The 14,116-nt window shown below is 39.0% G+C and overlaps 1 protein-coding gene across 1 annotated transcript in view; it reads right to left on the bottom strand.

Moving 5' to 3' along the window:
* CDKL3 (cyclin dependent kinase like 3) overlaps window positions 1-14,116 on the bottom strand; it is a 63,938-nt gene that overhangs the window by 14,718 nt on the left and 35,104 nt on the right. The window contains exon 7 of the mRNA XM_027767660.1: window positions 1-4. This exon is cut by the window's left edge and continues 87 nt beyond it. Within this exon, the coding sequence (XP_027623461.1) occupies window positions 1-4 (4 nt within the window). The remainder of the gene's footprint in view (window positions 5-14,116) is intronic.

Genomic DNA, 14,116 nt, shown 5'->3' with positions numbered 1-14,116 from the left:
AAGCCTAAAAAAAGTAAAAAGTCTTTATTGATAAATGTGTTCTTAATAGGGCCCCATATGATAAAAATTAAATTTATTTGACAAATGAAGAATTACCCAAAGCTAAAAGTGTTCTTTTTAAAGAGCAATCACACCAGAGAATTATCTTTTTTTTTTTATACATTTTTTTCTTTATTTACATTCATTCACTGTACATCATTATAGCATACAAAATGAGATTTTTCCATTGAGAATACACTGTATATTGGCTCAATCAAGCACATCAACATATGTGTTATTGTCAACAAATCATTTTCCATTTCTTGTTTTCTGTATATTTTGCCTTTTTTCCCATCCTTGATTCCCTATCTCACCCTCTGCCATCTCCCACCCTCCTCCCACACTGTGTCTGGTATCTATTGTTGCTTTCTATGCCTCCCCCATTTTATTGTTTCACTAAATATCTTAATAAATCTAAATATTTTCAATAGCAAGCACAGCTGATATATACATATCCATGAACACAAGACTGACTTTAGGCATAAACCTCAGTGAATAGAATGAACATACTATAAAGTAGCACCTAACTAGGGCTATATAGCTTAACTGCAGTCATCAAATAGGTATTTCTAATGCCTTTTTTTTTTTTCTTCTGAAAATTTTTTTTTTTTATTAATTTACATTCATTCCCTGAGCATCATCACAACATTCTAAATGTGGTTTCCCATCTAGAATATACTATATAGTGGCTTAATAATGCATGTTATCATCCATAATATTCCATTTCTACTTTCATATATATGTTTTTTTACCCCATGTCTAGCCCTCTGCCCTATTCCACTCTCTTATTACACTATCTCTGCTGTCTACAGTTGTCTTCAATCCCTTTTCCCCCAACATTTCGTTGGTCACACAATATCATAAGTAATCTAACTACTTTCAATAGCAAGATCAGCCGATGGTTTCAAGAAAAGCAGTTTTGAACTGGTAAGGATATTTCTTTGAAACTTAAAGCCTAGAAACAGGTTAGTATTCTGTTCAAATAGTCGGAACATGAATCTATTGATAGCTGAAGACAGGACAAAAGTCCTTAAAACCAGACAACAAAGCTTAGAAGAAAAGCAGCAATATTTTAGTCAAGTCGTAGAATACTGTTTCATCAGTTCAGTCTCATGTACTTAATCTTTCTTCTGTATCTGTTGAGGTTCGATGTTCCAGATTGAAATCTGGGATGTAATACTCAACTCCAGCTTTTGGCCCTACAATTAAGTTGCCCATTTTCTTAGTTTCTGAACTCTTATTTCTGTGTGTCTGCATTTAATTTTACTGACATAGCACTCCCTTAAGAACTTCTTGGAGATCCGGTCTGGTGCTGGTAAATTCTTTCAGGTTTTGTTTATCTGGGAAAGTTCGTGTCTTTTCTTCCCAAATGAACGATAACCTTGCTGGGTACAGAATTCTCGGTTGAAATTGCTTTTCCCTTAATACTTTGAATACATTTTCCCATTCTCTCCTCGCTCTCATTGTTTCCGATGAGAGGTCTGCCGTTAGTCTGATGGGATACCCTTTGTAGGTAACTTGCCTTTTTTCTCTTGCCAGTCTTAGTATCTTGTCTTTGTCTGTGGTTTTGGTCAATCTGGCTATAATGTGTCTTGGAGAAGATCTTCTTGGGTTGATTCTATTTGGGGTCCTCTGTATTTCTTGGGACTGAATCTTTGAGTGCCTCTCCAGGTTTGGAAAATTTTCTTGTAAGATTTCATGGAATAGATTATCAATGCCCTTATGAGTCTCTTCACCTTCTGGGATGCCTATTATCCGGATGTTTGGGCGTTTGATGGTATCTAGTACTTCTCGCATATTATTCTCAAATTTTTGGGTCATTTTCTCAGTCTTCGCAGTGGATTTTTCTAGGCCAACCATTTTCTCTTCTACATTAGAAATTCTATTTTCTGTATGATCTAGTCTGCTTTTGATACTTTCAAGGGAGATTTTTGACTTCTTGTATTATAGCCTTCATCTCTAACAGTTCCATCTGATTCTTTTGTAAAGTGTGAAATTCCTCTTTTAGATCTTGCATGAATTTCCTTACCTCCTGGAATTCTTCAACTCCTTTCTCCTTTCTCTTCAGCAGTTCCTTGTCTCTCTTCTCTTCCATCTCTGTTAGCTTTGCCATTATGAATGTTCTGAATTCTTTATCAGACATTTCCATGATTTCCATTGAACTGTGTGTGGATAAAGAGGAGCTATCCTTTTCCCGTGTTGGAGAGGTATTTTCCTGCTTCCCCATATTTCTTGTGGTCCTGCAGCGATTTCTAGTCATCTGGTGGATGGTCGGTTTCTTCCCAAACACGCGAGTTTTGGATGCTGGAGGCCCAGTTATCAGTGGGACATCTTCCTTTCTCCCCAAATGGCTAGATCACAGGAGCCATGGAGCTGTCTGCCTCTTGAAGAAGGGCTGTTCACGCGAGTTTTGGATGCTGGAGGCCCAGTTATCAGTGGGACATCTTCCTTTCTCCCCAAATGGCTAGATCACAGGAGCCATGGAGCTTTCTCAAAGTGTTCTTGAAAAAATGGAATCAGACCTCAAGAATGTGACAGTAATTTCTATTTATTTTCCTAGGAAATTTGTAGTAGAAAACATTATTACAGGTTTATTGTCCTATGACTCTAGCTGAAGAGGTCTGTTTTTGCTGAAATTAGCAGAAATTAACTAGCTCATTTTGATCCTCTTATCAGCCCTATAGGACAGAAAGTTCATGGATGATCATTTGCATTTTACACATCTGGAAGCCTTTGGGCTAGCCCATGACATGACAGTTAAGGCTGCTGGATCCCACATGACTGACTGCACAGTTCAAATTCTGAACCTGGCAGTTTGAAAAATACACTGGGCATGTGTGCATGCATGCCCCAAATCCCAAAAGGATGAAAAAATAGAAAAGAGACTGACCCATGACTATGTCTTATTGGGATTTCTCTCTCTCTCTCTCTCTCTCTCGCATGCTCGTGCACTTCCTCCAGCCAGCATGTATACCCTCTGGCAAAACAAATAAACTGGAAGCATTTGTGCTTTGCCAAATAGGATTTTAACCCATGTTAAGTTACATATGGTGGGGGCTGGCAGATGGCATGGTGGTTAAAGCTCTGGATGCCCACATTGCTGACTGCAGTTCAAGTCCTGAACCTGGTAGCTTACTCTCTCATCTTCCTTCTCTTGCTCATTCTCTGATTCTCTCAGGTTAAATAAAATAAATAACTTAATTAAATAAATAATTATTTAAAAGTTACATTTAATGAATCTTTAATGTAATTTTAAAACTGTGATTATAAATAGAAAACATTTCTTTAATCAAAATATAAAATGTAGGGACCAGCAGATGGCGTAATGGTAACATCATTGGACTCCCACATCATCTACCATGGTTCAAGTCCCAGACCCAGCAACTTGAAACTCATGCCAGGTGCATGTACTTGTATGCCCAAAAATCTCAGGAGGAGACTGGAGGAGAAGGGACTACGGCATGGCCATCCCTCCTGGGGGGAGATTTCTTGCTTTCTGCCTCTCTGTCTCTATGGGATATATATATATATTTCTATTTTATTATATAATATAATATATATATATATATTGAAGACAGGTATCTGCTTTACAATTTTAATTCTTCCTCTGAAAGAAGTCAAAACAGTAATAATAGGTAACTTCTTTTTTGTAGAGAGATTTTTGCTATAGGGTGTGTGTGTTCATTGGAGAGACAGAGACAGAGAGACAGAAAGTGAGAGATCAGTCCCTAGGGGGATAGCCATACCGCAATCCATTCTCCTCTCAGGATTTTGGGTACGCATGCACATGCACTCGGTGTGAATTTTAAACCGCTGGGTCCAAGACTCGAACCCTGGTTGACTACATGAGCGTCCAGCAACATAACTATTATACCATCTGCTGGTTCCAGTTAACATTTTTTGATGCTTACCACACACCAAACATTACTCTAGTCTTCTCCTATCATTTCATCCCAACAGCAATCCTACAAAGTTCATATTATTATTATTCCCATCAAGCAGTTGAGGAAATTGAGGCTCAGAGAGATTAAGTAATTTCTCTAACATCTCATTTAAGTAAAAGAGCCAGAGTTAAAAATCCAGAAAATCCAGAATCATTGTACAGTAGCCCTGTCTTTATTTCAAAATATGTAACTTTTTTTTTTTTAAGTTTTTTTGCCATAGGGCATGTGGGCTTGCTGAAGAGAGACAAAGGGAAAACGAGAAATTACCCTCCCAGGGAAGGCTGTGACATCCTTCATTCTCCTCTCCAGGTTTGGGGCACACAAATGCATGCACCCAGTGTGATTCTTAAACTGCCAGGTCCCAGGCTCAAACTGTGGTCAACCACGTAAGAATCCAGCACCCTAACCATCATGCCACCTGCTGGTCCCTAAAAATACATCGCTACCTGCTGGTCCCAAATTCTTAAAACTGATAAAAACATGTGCATTTTATAACATATGGTAATCGAAACATAAAACATTTTATAACATATGGTAATCGAAAAAACTTAATAAGAAAAATGCTAAGAGGTCTGCCCAAATTATAGCCTGTTAGAGGCAGAAAATTAGAGGCAGCTGATCTGTAAATAATATAATTTAGAAAATTTAAACATATGCTCTATTTTGGAAAATGTAAAATATGATACTTTGGGAAACAGAGTGGCAGTTACTTTAAAAACTAGACATGAACCTATACACACCTACCTTATGACCCAGACATTCTATTCTTGGTTATGAAAAAAGAATGGAAAACTATGTTTACACAAAACTGTACAAGAATGTTCACATCAACTTTATTTGTAATTGCCAAAATGGGAAGCAGTCTAAATATCAACAGGAAAATAAATAAAAAAAAAAATACTATGATATATTCATACAATGAAATACTACTCAGTAAAGAAAAATAAAGAAAACCCAAATAGATTACTGATAACTGCAAAAACATGACTGAATCTCTAAACCATTATGTTGAGCAGAGGAAGCTAGCCATAAAAGAATATATACTATGTGACTCCATTTATATGAAGTACTAGAAAATGCAATCTACTCTATAGTGAGAAGAAGAAACTCTGGTTCTCTGAGGACAGGGATGGAGGGAAAGATGGCTGTAGAGGAACACAAGGAAATTCTGGTGGATGTTAGAAATCCTGGGTATCTTGATTGTGGTGGTGGTTTCATGTGTATATCAATATACCAAATTCATCAAATTGTATGTTTTAAGTATTTCTAGTTTAATGTCTCTAAGTTGTGCCTCAATTAAGTTTAATTTTTTGTTTGTCTTGTTTGCTATAGGGTGCCTTGCTTGTCTGAGAAAGAGACAGAAAGAAAGAGAAAGTGACAAACACCCCCTAGGTGGGATGGCCATGCCATAATCTGTTTGTCTCCATCTTCATCTCAGGATTTTGGGCATACACGTGTCCTGTATTGACAGGGCCATGCGGACAACACAAGCTGGTAAAGAGGCTGCCTCCCATGCCTAAGGCAAGGCCTGGACTGGGAAGAAACTGTGAGGCAAGGCCGGTGGTTTACGAGCCCTCCATTGTGTTGCTGTACTGGCTTGCACTCAATTTCTCTGCCGTGCGCTTTACTGTTATTACAGTACCCTGCAAGCGTAAAATATCACCCCCAACCATTACAATAAAGCCAATTAGTGATCTTGTAGGAATGTGGTTTCCTAAGAGGGCATGAGAGGGCCAGGAAGTTTGAGACTCCCCCATCTGCCTGTTTTAAGCCAAAATTAGCATATGTTAGGTTAAGTTGGTATAAGCCAAATTAGCGTTAGTAGCATATGTAGACTAAGTTAGTTTAAGGCTAATTTTACGTAAATACCCCTTGTTAAAGCTGCAGGCTAAAGTTAACTTATGTTAGGCCAAGTTAGCATATCCACCGTCATGACAGGGACTTAAAGATAAAGCACAAGAATTCACTGATTAACAGACAAAGAATTCAGCAAATAAAATACCGGGACCCGTGGGTTAATAGAGGAAGGGCAGATCTGGCTAACAGCGACAGAATAAACACACCTGAAGGCTCCAGGAGGAAGAGTAACTATCTTAGCTGGAAGTTCTTATCTGGTTCGGGCAAGCAACAGATAGTCCCTAACTACAAACAGTTTCTCCCGTGTGCTATTAACTATGAAAAACTGCTAATAAGACATCCTGTGTTGTCTCCTGAGCTACAAGATCACCTTCCTTTCCCATATGGGCAATAGGCTCAACCCCTTTAGCTGTAATATAAATATTCCATATATTAACTGTGTCTTTACTTAACAAGACATGATTTCTATCTAGGCCTTTGTAACCGGCAATGCTGTCGCCCTGGCCTGGGACTGAAGTTATTAAGATGACCTGGGACTAAAGTTATCAAGCTTCCTGCAAGCCCCCTCTTCAAAAGAACCTGTCTGGTAATCAAGACTTAAGAAGAAAATGCACCAGACAAATAGACTCCTTCGTTCTGAGAATTGTGTTTGGCTTCACCTGTTCAAACAGAACAGACATCATGTTTTATGATCATTGTTCCTGTGCCTTGAATTCTCTGTTTCATAGAGTAAATCTTTTATTTCCCCCTTACCCCTCCTACTCCGGTAAGACATCCCTCAATAAATACGTGTGTTTGGTAGCTGCTAATGCTACAGCCTGGAGCTGGCTCTGGCTGTAGCCGGCTGAGAACATGCTAAGGAGCATTGAGGTCTCAGTCTAATTTTTGTTCCTGATCACCCGTGTTGCCTTCCTGTGTACAAGTCTCAACCCATCCCGGCTAGAGCAGGGCTTCTACCACTGCATACATTTTCAAACTGCTAGGTCTGGGACCTGAACCATGCTGTCAGCCATGTGGAATCCAACTGCCTTAACCATCACACCACCTGGCTAGCCAGCCCTAAGTTTAGAAAATATATACCTAGAAAAAATATATATAACCCTACACCAGATAGTAGAAAGTATTTTAGTTATAAAATAGGCTACTTCTTCACCACAAGGCTAGCTTTGCTTTCTTCTGGAGCCCTGGCAGCCCCCTCAGATCTGATGACACTCTGTGGCACATCCTTTCACATGGCCCCCCATCTCACCCCCAGCATCTCTAGGGAATACCATTCACCTCACACCAAGCCCTCAGCCAGATCCAAACTTCAGGAAAGCACTGAGGGATCTCAACCCTGAGACACCAAGCCCTAGATGAAGAGCTATTTCATCTTGAACAGATTGGCTCCCCTTCCCCACAACAGAATTTTTGAAATCAGCCAAGCTTCTAAAGGACACACTACTATTCTTCATAGCCAATCTTCATGAACACCAAAGGACTAAGACTAATGAGGATTTTCTACTGAAACTTCACCCTCCAGATCCCAAACCACAGTGGAGAGGCAAAAAAATGCAGGCCTTCAACCGCGGTTCAGGTACTGGACCTGGTGGCTTGCTTTCTCACTTTCCCTCTCTCTCTGTGTGTGTCTCTCTCTCTGGTCAAAATTAAAATAAATGAATGAATACATAAAATTAAATAAATAATTAATAAAAAGATTTCTTCTTTAAAAAAATGCAGGCCTAGGGAACCAACAGTTAGTGTAATGGCTATGTTGCTGGACTCCCACGTAGTCGACTGCGGTTCGCGTCCCGGACCTGGTGGCTTAAAACTCACGCTGGGTGTGTGTGCGTGCGTGCCCAAGATCCCGAGAGGAGAATGGAGGAGAAGGAATTGCGGCGTGACCATCCCCTCTGGGGGGTGACTTCTCACTTTCTGTCTCTATGTCTCTCTCTGTCTGTCTGGCAAGCGCACGCGCCCTATAGTGAAAACCTCTCCAAAAAAAAAAAAAAAGAAAAGAAAAGAAAAGAAAAAGAAATGCAGGCCTTCAGAGGAGTCTCCCCCATTGAAGCTGTAAACTATCGCTTTCAGGAACAAAGACTAATGAACATTTTCTGCTGAGACATCATCCTTCTGACCCCATTCCAAAGTGGTAGAGAACCCCTAGTATCCTTTTCTCTGTCTCTCTTTTATAAAAAAAAAAATTTTTTTTTAAGGTAAAGTATTTTCTTGGCTCTCAGATCCTCCTTTATCTGGATAATTCACACCTTTCCCCCTTCCCATTTAGAAGAGGCATAAAGTGCAGGCCTTCAGAGAAGACTCCCCCATTAGAACTGGGAACTATTGCTTTTGCACAGTGTGCAAGTGTGCCACATGTTTTTCATTTTTTGCCTTTTTTAAAAAAATAAAATTTTCTCTTTTCTTTCTTTGTTTTCTTTTTCTTTTTCTTTTCTCTTCATCACTTTGCTGCAGAGCCTCCATGCTCTGAGCATCTAGAAAGGTCTAAGTGAAATGTAGTCAAACATCTGAATACTATTAGGGTCAAAATATTCCTTAATTCCCACTGAATCTGCCAAACAAAGGGAGAAAAACAGAATGGCAGGGAGGTTGCAGATCACCTCCTCCTGTATTCCTCTGAACGCTCAGATTGAACTTCAAGAAATTAGAAAGAAACGTATAACATATCAGATGACCAGAAACTACTACAGAGGCACAAGACATATGAGAAACAAAGAAAATACCTCTCCCCCAAGAGAAAAGAATAACTCCTTTTATCAACAGACAGTACAAAGGAACTCATAGAAATGCCTGATAAAGAATTTAGAATAGGAACCAGCAGTTAGCGTAATGGCTGTGTTGCTGGACTCCCACGTAGTCAACCGTGGTTTGCGTCCTGGACCCGGTGGCTTAAAAATCACGCCAGGCACGTGTGCGTGCGTGCCCAAGATCCCAAGAGGAGAATGGAGGAGAAGGGATTACAGCGTGGCCATCCTCCCTGGGGGGTGATTTCTCGCTTTCTGTCTCTCTGTCTCTGTCTGCCTGGTGAGTGCACATGCCCTATAGCAAAAACCTTTAAAAAAAAAAAAGAATTTAGAACATTCATAGTGACAAAGCTAACAGAGATGCAAGAGAAGAGAGACAATGAACTCCAGAAGACGCAAATGAAAGACAACAAGTTCCAGAAGGTGAGGAAGTTCTTGCACGATCTGAAAGAGAATATACACACCATAAAAAATAATCAAATGGAACCGTTAGAGATGAAGGCTGTAATACAGGAAATCAAAACCTTCCTTGAAAGTATTAAAAGCAGACTAGATCATACAGATGATCAAATCTCAGATATAGAAGACAGAATCGCTGGACTAGAAAAACCTACCAAGAAGACTGAGAAAATAACCCCCAAAAAGTGAGAATAACATATGAGAAATACTAGATACCATTAAACGTTCAAAATCCAGATAATCGGTATCCCAGAAGGTGAAGAGATTAATAAAGGGATTGATCATCTATTCCATGAAATCCTAGAAAAAAATTTTCCAAACCTAGAGAGGCATTTCAAGATCCAGACCCAATATTTATAAAGGATCCCATAATAGAACCAACCCAAGAAGATCTTCTGCAAGACACATTATAGCCAGATTGACCAAAACCACAGACAAAGACAAGATACCAGGATTGGCAAGAGAGAAATGTCAAGTTACCTACAAAGGACATCCTATCAGGCTAATAGCAGACCTCTCATCAGAAACAATGTGAGCAAGGAAAGAATGGGAAGATACATTCAAAGTGTTAAGTGGAAAACAATTTCAACCAAGAATACTGTACCTGGCAAGATTATCCTTCATATGGGAAGACAAGACAAGAACATTCTTAGATAAACAAAACCTGAAAGAATTTACTGACACCAGACCAGCTTTCCAAGAAGTTTCTGAAGGGGATGCTATATCCACCAAACCAGCTCTCCAAGAAGTTTCTGAAGGGGATGCTATATCAGGAAAACTAACTAAAGACACACAGAAATAAGAGTTTGAACACAATTAAGAAAATGGCCAACTTAATGGTAGGGACAAGTCTAGAGTTGAATATTATCTTCCAGAATTTAAATGGAAAAGTCAGACCACAACAGAAGATAGATTAAGTACATGAGACTGAACTGGTGAAATAGCTTTTTATGACTTTTGACTAAAACATTACTGATTTTCTTCTGTTTTGTTTTCTAGATTTAAGGATTTTGTCTTCTCTTGAGCTGTTGATAGGTTCATGTACCTACTATTTGAACAGAATCCTAACCTATTTCATGACTTTAAGTCTTAAGCAAAGTTATAACATGTTTTATTTTGATTTATTAAAGCTAAAACTGTCTTTCTTGAAATTAAAAAAATATATTAAAAATATCTATTTAATGATCAGAGTAAGCTATATAGCCTTAGCTGGGTACTACTTTATAGTATATTCATTCTACTCACTGAGTTGCATGCCTAAAGTCAGACATGTGTTCACAGATATGTACATATCAGCTGAACTTGCTATTGAAAAGTAGTTAGATGAATTAAGATATTTTGTGAATCAATAAAATATGGGAAAAAGGAATGAAAATCAACTGTAGATATCAGAGACAGTGTGAGAGGAGGGGAGGAAATGGCAGAGGGTGAGAAATAGCAGGGAAAAATATATATAAGAAACAAGAAATGGAAAATTGTTTATAATAATTTGTATGATTAAACCACTATACAGTGTATTCTGGATGGAAAAAATCACATTTTGTAGGCTGAGATGATGTTCAATGAATGAATGTAAAATAAATAAATAAATAAATAAATAAAGTTATAAAACAATCTAAATGGTAATAATTCCAGAATAAGGAGAAAAATCAACAGAATAGAAACATACTCAAGTATGTTTTCCAACATTTTGTCCAACAAATGTGGCATTACTAATCACTGGCTTATTCCAATTGTACAATAAAAAAAGGTATTTGCAACTTATGACAAAAGATCAATGTGCTTAGTAGTTCACAAATAAATATGAAAAAAAAAGTTCTAGTTGACAAGTTAGGTTAAAGATTCTTTTAAAAGGAAATACAAGACCAGCCCCATAGCACGGGGGTTAGAAGCTGCACAGAAGAAACCAGATCCCACATGGCTGACCAGAGTTCAAGTCCTAGCCCTATTGAAAAGTACACCTGGGCCAGCTGTGGTGTGATGGTTAACGCAGATGGATTCTTCTTGGCCAATAACATAGTTCAAGGTCTAGACTTCATGGCTCAAAAAACACACCAGGTGCATGTGCATGTGTGCCCAAAATCCCAAGAAGAGAATGGAAAAGGGATTGCTGCTTGGCTATCCCCCCTGGGAGGTACTTTCTCATCTTCCTCCCCCACCCCAGCCCTGCCCAAGCAAGCACACATGCCCTATAGGAAATTTTTAAAAGAAAAGAAAAACACACCAGATGTGTACACATGTGCTCAGAATCCTGATGGGATGGAGAATTGGAGAGAAAAGGTGGAGTGACCAGGACTCACTGAGGGGTGCTTTCCCTATATATATCTTTCTTTCTCTCATGCATGTGCCCTCTGGCAAGAAAGAGAGCGAGAGAGAGAAGAAGAAGGAAGAAAGAAAGAAAGGAAGGAAGGAAGGAAGGAAGGAAGGCAGGAAGGAAGGAAGGAAGGAAGGAAGGGAGAGAGAGAAAGAAGGGAGAGAGAGAGAGAGAAAAGAAGGAAGAAAGGATGGAAGAAGGGAAGAAAGAAAGAAAAGGCCAGTGAATAGTAATAAAAATTCAACTTCTCAGAGGCCAGCAGGTGGTATCGTGGTTAAGGTGCTGGACTCGCACATGGGTGACCATGGTTCATGTCCCAGATCCAATGGCTTGAAAATTATGTTGGGCACGTTTGTGTGTATGCCCAAAATCCTGAGAGGAGAAGGGATTAGAAGGAAGTGCAGAGTGCCCATTCCCCTGGGGGGTGATTTCTCACTTTCTCTCTGTCTCTCTCTGGTAAGCATACATGTCCAATGTGGGGGAGATTTAAAATGGGGAAGAAAAAGAGTGGGATTATAGATAAGTAAAATCTTTCTGGGAAAAAATAGCAAAATATATCAAAAACTCTAAAAAGTATAAATCTTTTGATCCATGAATCCCATTTCTAGTCATTTATCCTCAGGAAATAATAAAGCAACTATATAAAGACAAATATGAAAGATATTTATTACAGGGCCTGCCCTATGGTCTGATAGTTGGGGGAGTTGGATCCCACATGGCCAACTGTGCAATTCAAATTCTGACTCTGGTGGCTTGTGGAACACATTAAGTCCATGTGTGTGCATTCCTAAAATCTCAACAGGATGGAGAAATGGAGAAGAGACTGTAGTGTGACCAAGCTCCCTGTAGGTGCTTTCTCCTTTTCTCTTTCTTTCTGGCTCTCTCTGGAGGGCATGTGCCCTCTGTTAAATTAAAAATAAATAAATAAATAAACTTTATCCAACAATGAGAGAAAAAAAAAAAACTTAATGGGGGCTGGCAGGTAGTGAGGTGGTTAAGGTGCTAGACTCCTACATGGTTAACTGCGGTTTGAGTGCCAGACCTAGCACCTTGCTTTCTCAATTTCCATTTTTCTATCTCTCTCTGTCTTTGGTCCCATTGAAAAATAAATAATAATAAATAAAATTAAATTAATAATTCTAAAAAAAATCCTTAATGTTCCAAAACGCAAGATCACATAAATAAACTTATGCATAATCACGCAATAAGAAACTGCAACCCTGAAAATTATGGTGTAGTTCTATATTCATTGACATGGCAGTAAGCTACAATCTACTAAGTAAAAATAAATAGGATCAATAGAAACGTGTAAAACATGATGATCTTTTTAAAGCATAGATTTCTTTTTTCTTTCTTAAAAAAAAGTTTGCCAAAAGGTGTGTGTGCACATAGAAGAGAGTGAGAAAGCACCCGCCTTGGGGAATGGTCACACTGCAATCACTTTTCCTCCATTTCTCCCTTCTTTTGGAATTTTGGGCACACACACACACATGTGCCTGGAGTGTTTCTCAATCTGCTGGGTCCAGGACATGAGCCGTGCTGTCAGCCATGTGGGATCTAGGCTTCTGCCACCTTAACAACCGCACCACTGGCTGGCCCTAAAAGCATAAATTTTTATGTATACATTTGGTTGGGAAAACTCCAGAAGTATATTAACCAAAATGTTAACAGTAAATTTTTCTGGATTGTGGGAGTTGGAGATAATCTGAACTTTTTTATTACGTATTTTCCATTTTTCTATAATTATTATTTCTTAAAATTATGAAATATAAGAGAAATTGAACTGAAAATGTAGTAAACAAATCTGATCTTTATAAAGTCCAGTTCACTTCAGATATCAATCAATGATCTTTTTTCTTTCAAGAATAATCTTCGGATGTTACATAGAAATATATTCAGTTTGGGATCAGCACTTAGCGTAATGGCTATGTCGCTGGACTCCCACGTGGTTGAGCGTGGTTCGCGTCTCGGACCATGTGGCTTAAAACTCACGCCCGGTGCGTGTGCGTGTGTGCCCAAGATCCCGAGAGGAGAATGGAGGAGAAGGGATTGTGGCGTGACCACCCCCCTCTGGGGGGTGATTTCTCGCTTACTGTCTCTATGTCTCTCTCTGTCTCGCGAGCGCACGCACCCTATAGCAAAAACCTCTCAAAAAAAAGAAATATATTCAGTTTTACATAAATAACAGCAACAATTTACTTTAACATCAGTTGATAGCTTATTCAGGGCCCTGTGCTACACCTATTTCCAGCATTACCTCATTTAATTCTCTAGCTCTTAAGATAAGCCCAGTAAACTTAGGCACAGCAACTTGCCCAAGGTTATAAGTTAATTTGTGGCAGATCTGAGTTATTTTTATTAAGTCTATGTAAGTCCCACCATTTTTTGTTTTGTTTTGTTTTTGTTCTGATTTACTTTAAAAGAGAATGTTGAAAAATGTTTGATTTCAGGGTGACTTGCAAACTGTTTAAGTAACATATTTGTGTATTGATGTTCTGCTTATTTTTTATTATTTACACATTTAATCACTATACATCATTTAGATTGTAAAGAGCAGTCCCACCATTTTTTTTTTCCTTTTTTTGGAGAGGTTTTTGCTATACGGTGCGTGCGCTCGCCAGAAAGACAGAGAGAGACAGAGGGAAAGTGAGAAATCGCCCCCCAGGGGAGATGGCCACACCGCAATCTCTTCTCCACTCTCCTCTCGGGATCTTGGGCACGCACGCACACGCGCCTGGCATGAGTTTTAAGCCACTGGGTCT

The sequence above is a fragment of the Tupaia chinensis genome, unplaced genomic scaffold, assembly GCF_000334495.1.
Source record: "Tupaia chinensis unplaced genomic scaffold, TupChi_1.0 Scaffold144346_1, whole genome shotgun sequence".
NCBI lineage: Eukaryota > Metazoa > Chordata > Mammalia > Scandentia > Tupaiidae > Tupaia > Tupaia belangeri.
The sequence above is the reverse complement of the archived record's forward strand: the minus strand, read 5'-3'. Positions and strand labels throughout refer to the sequence as shown.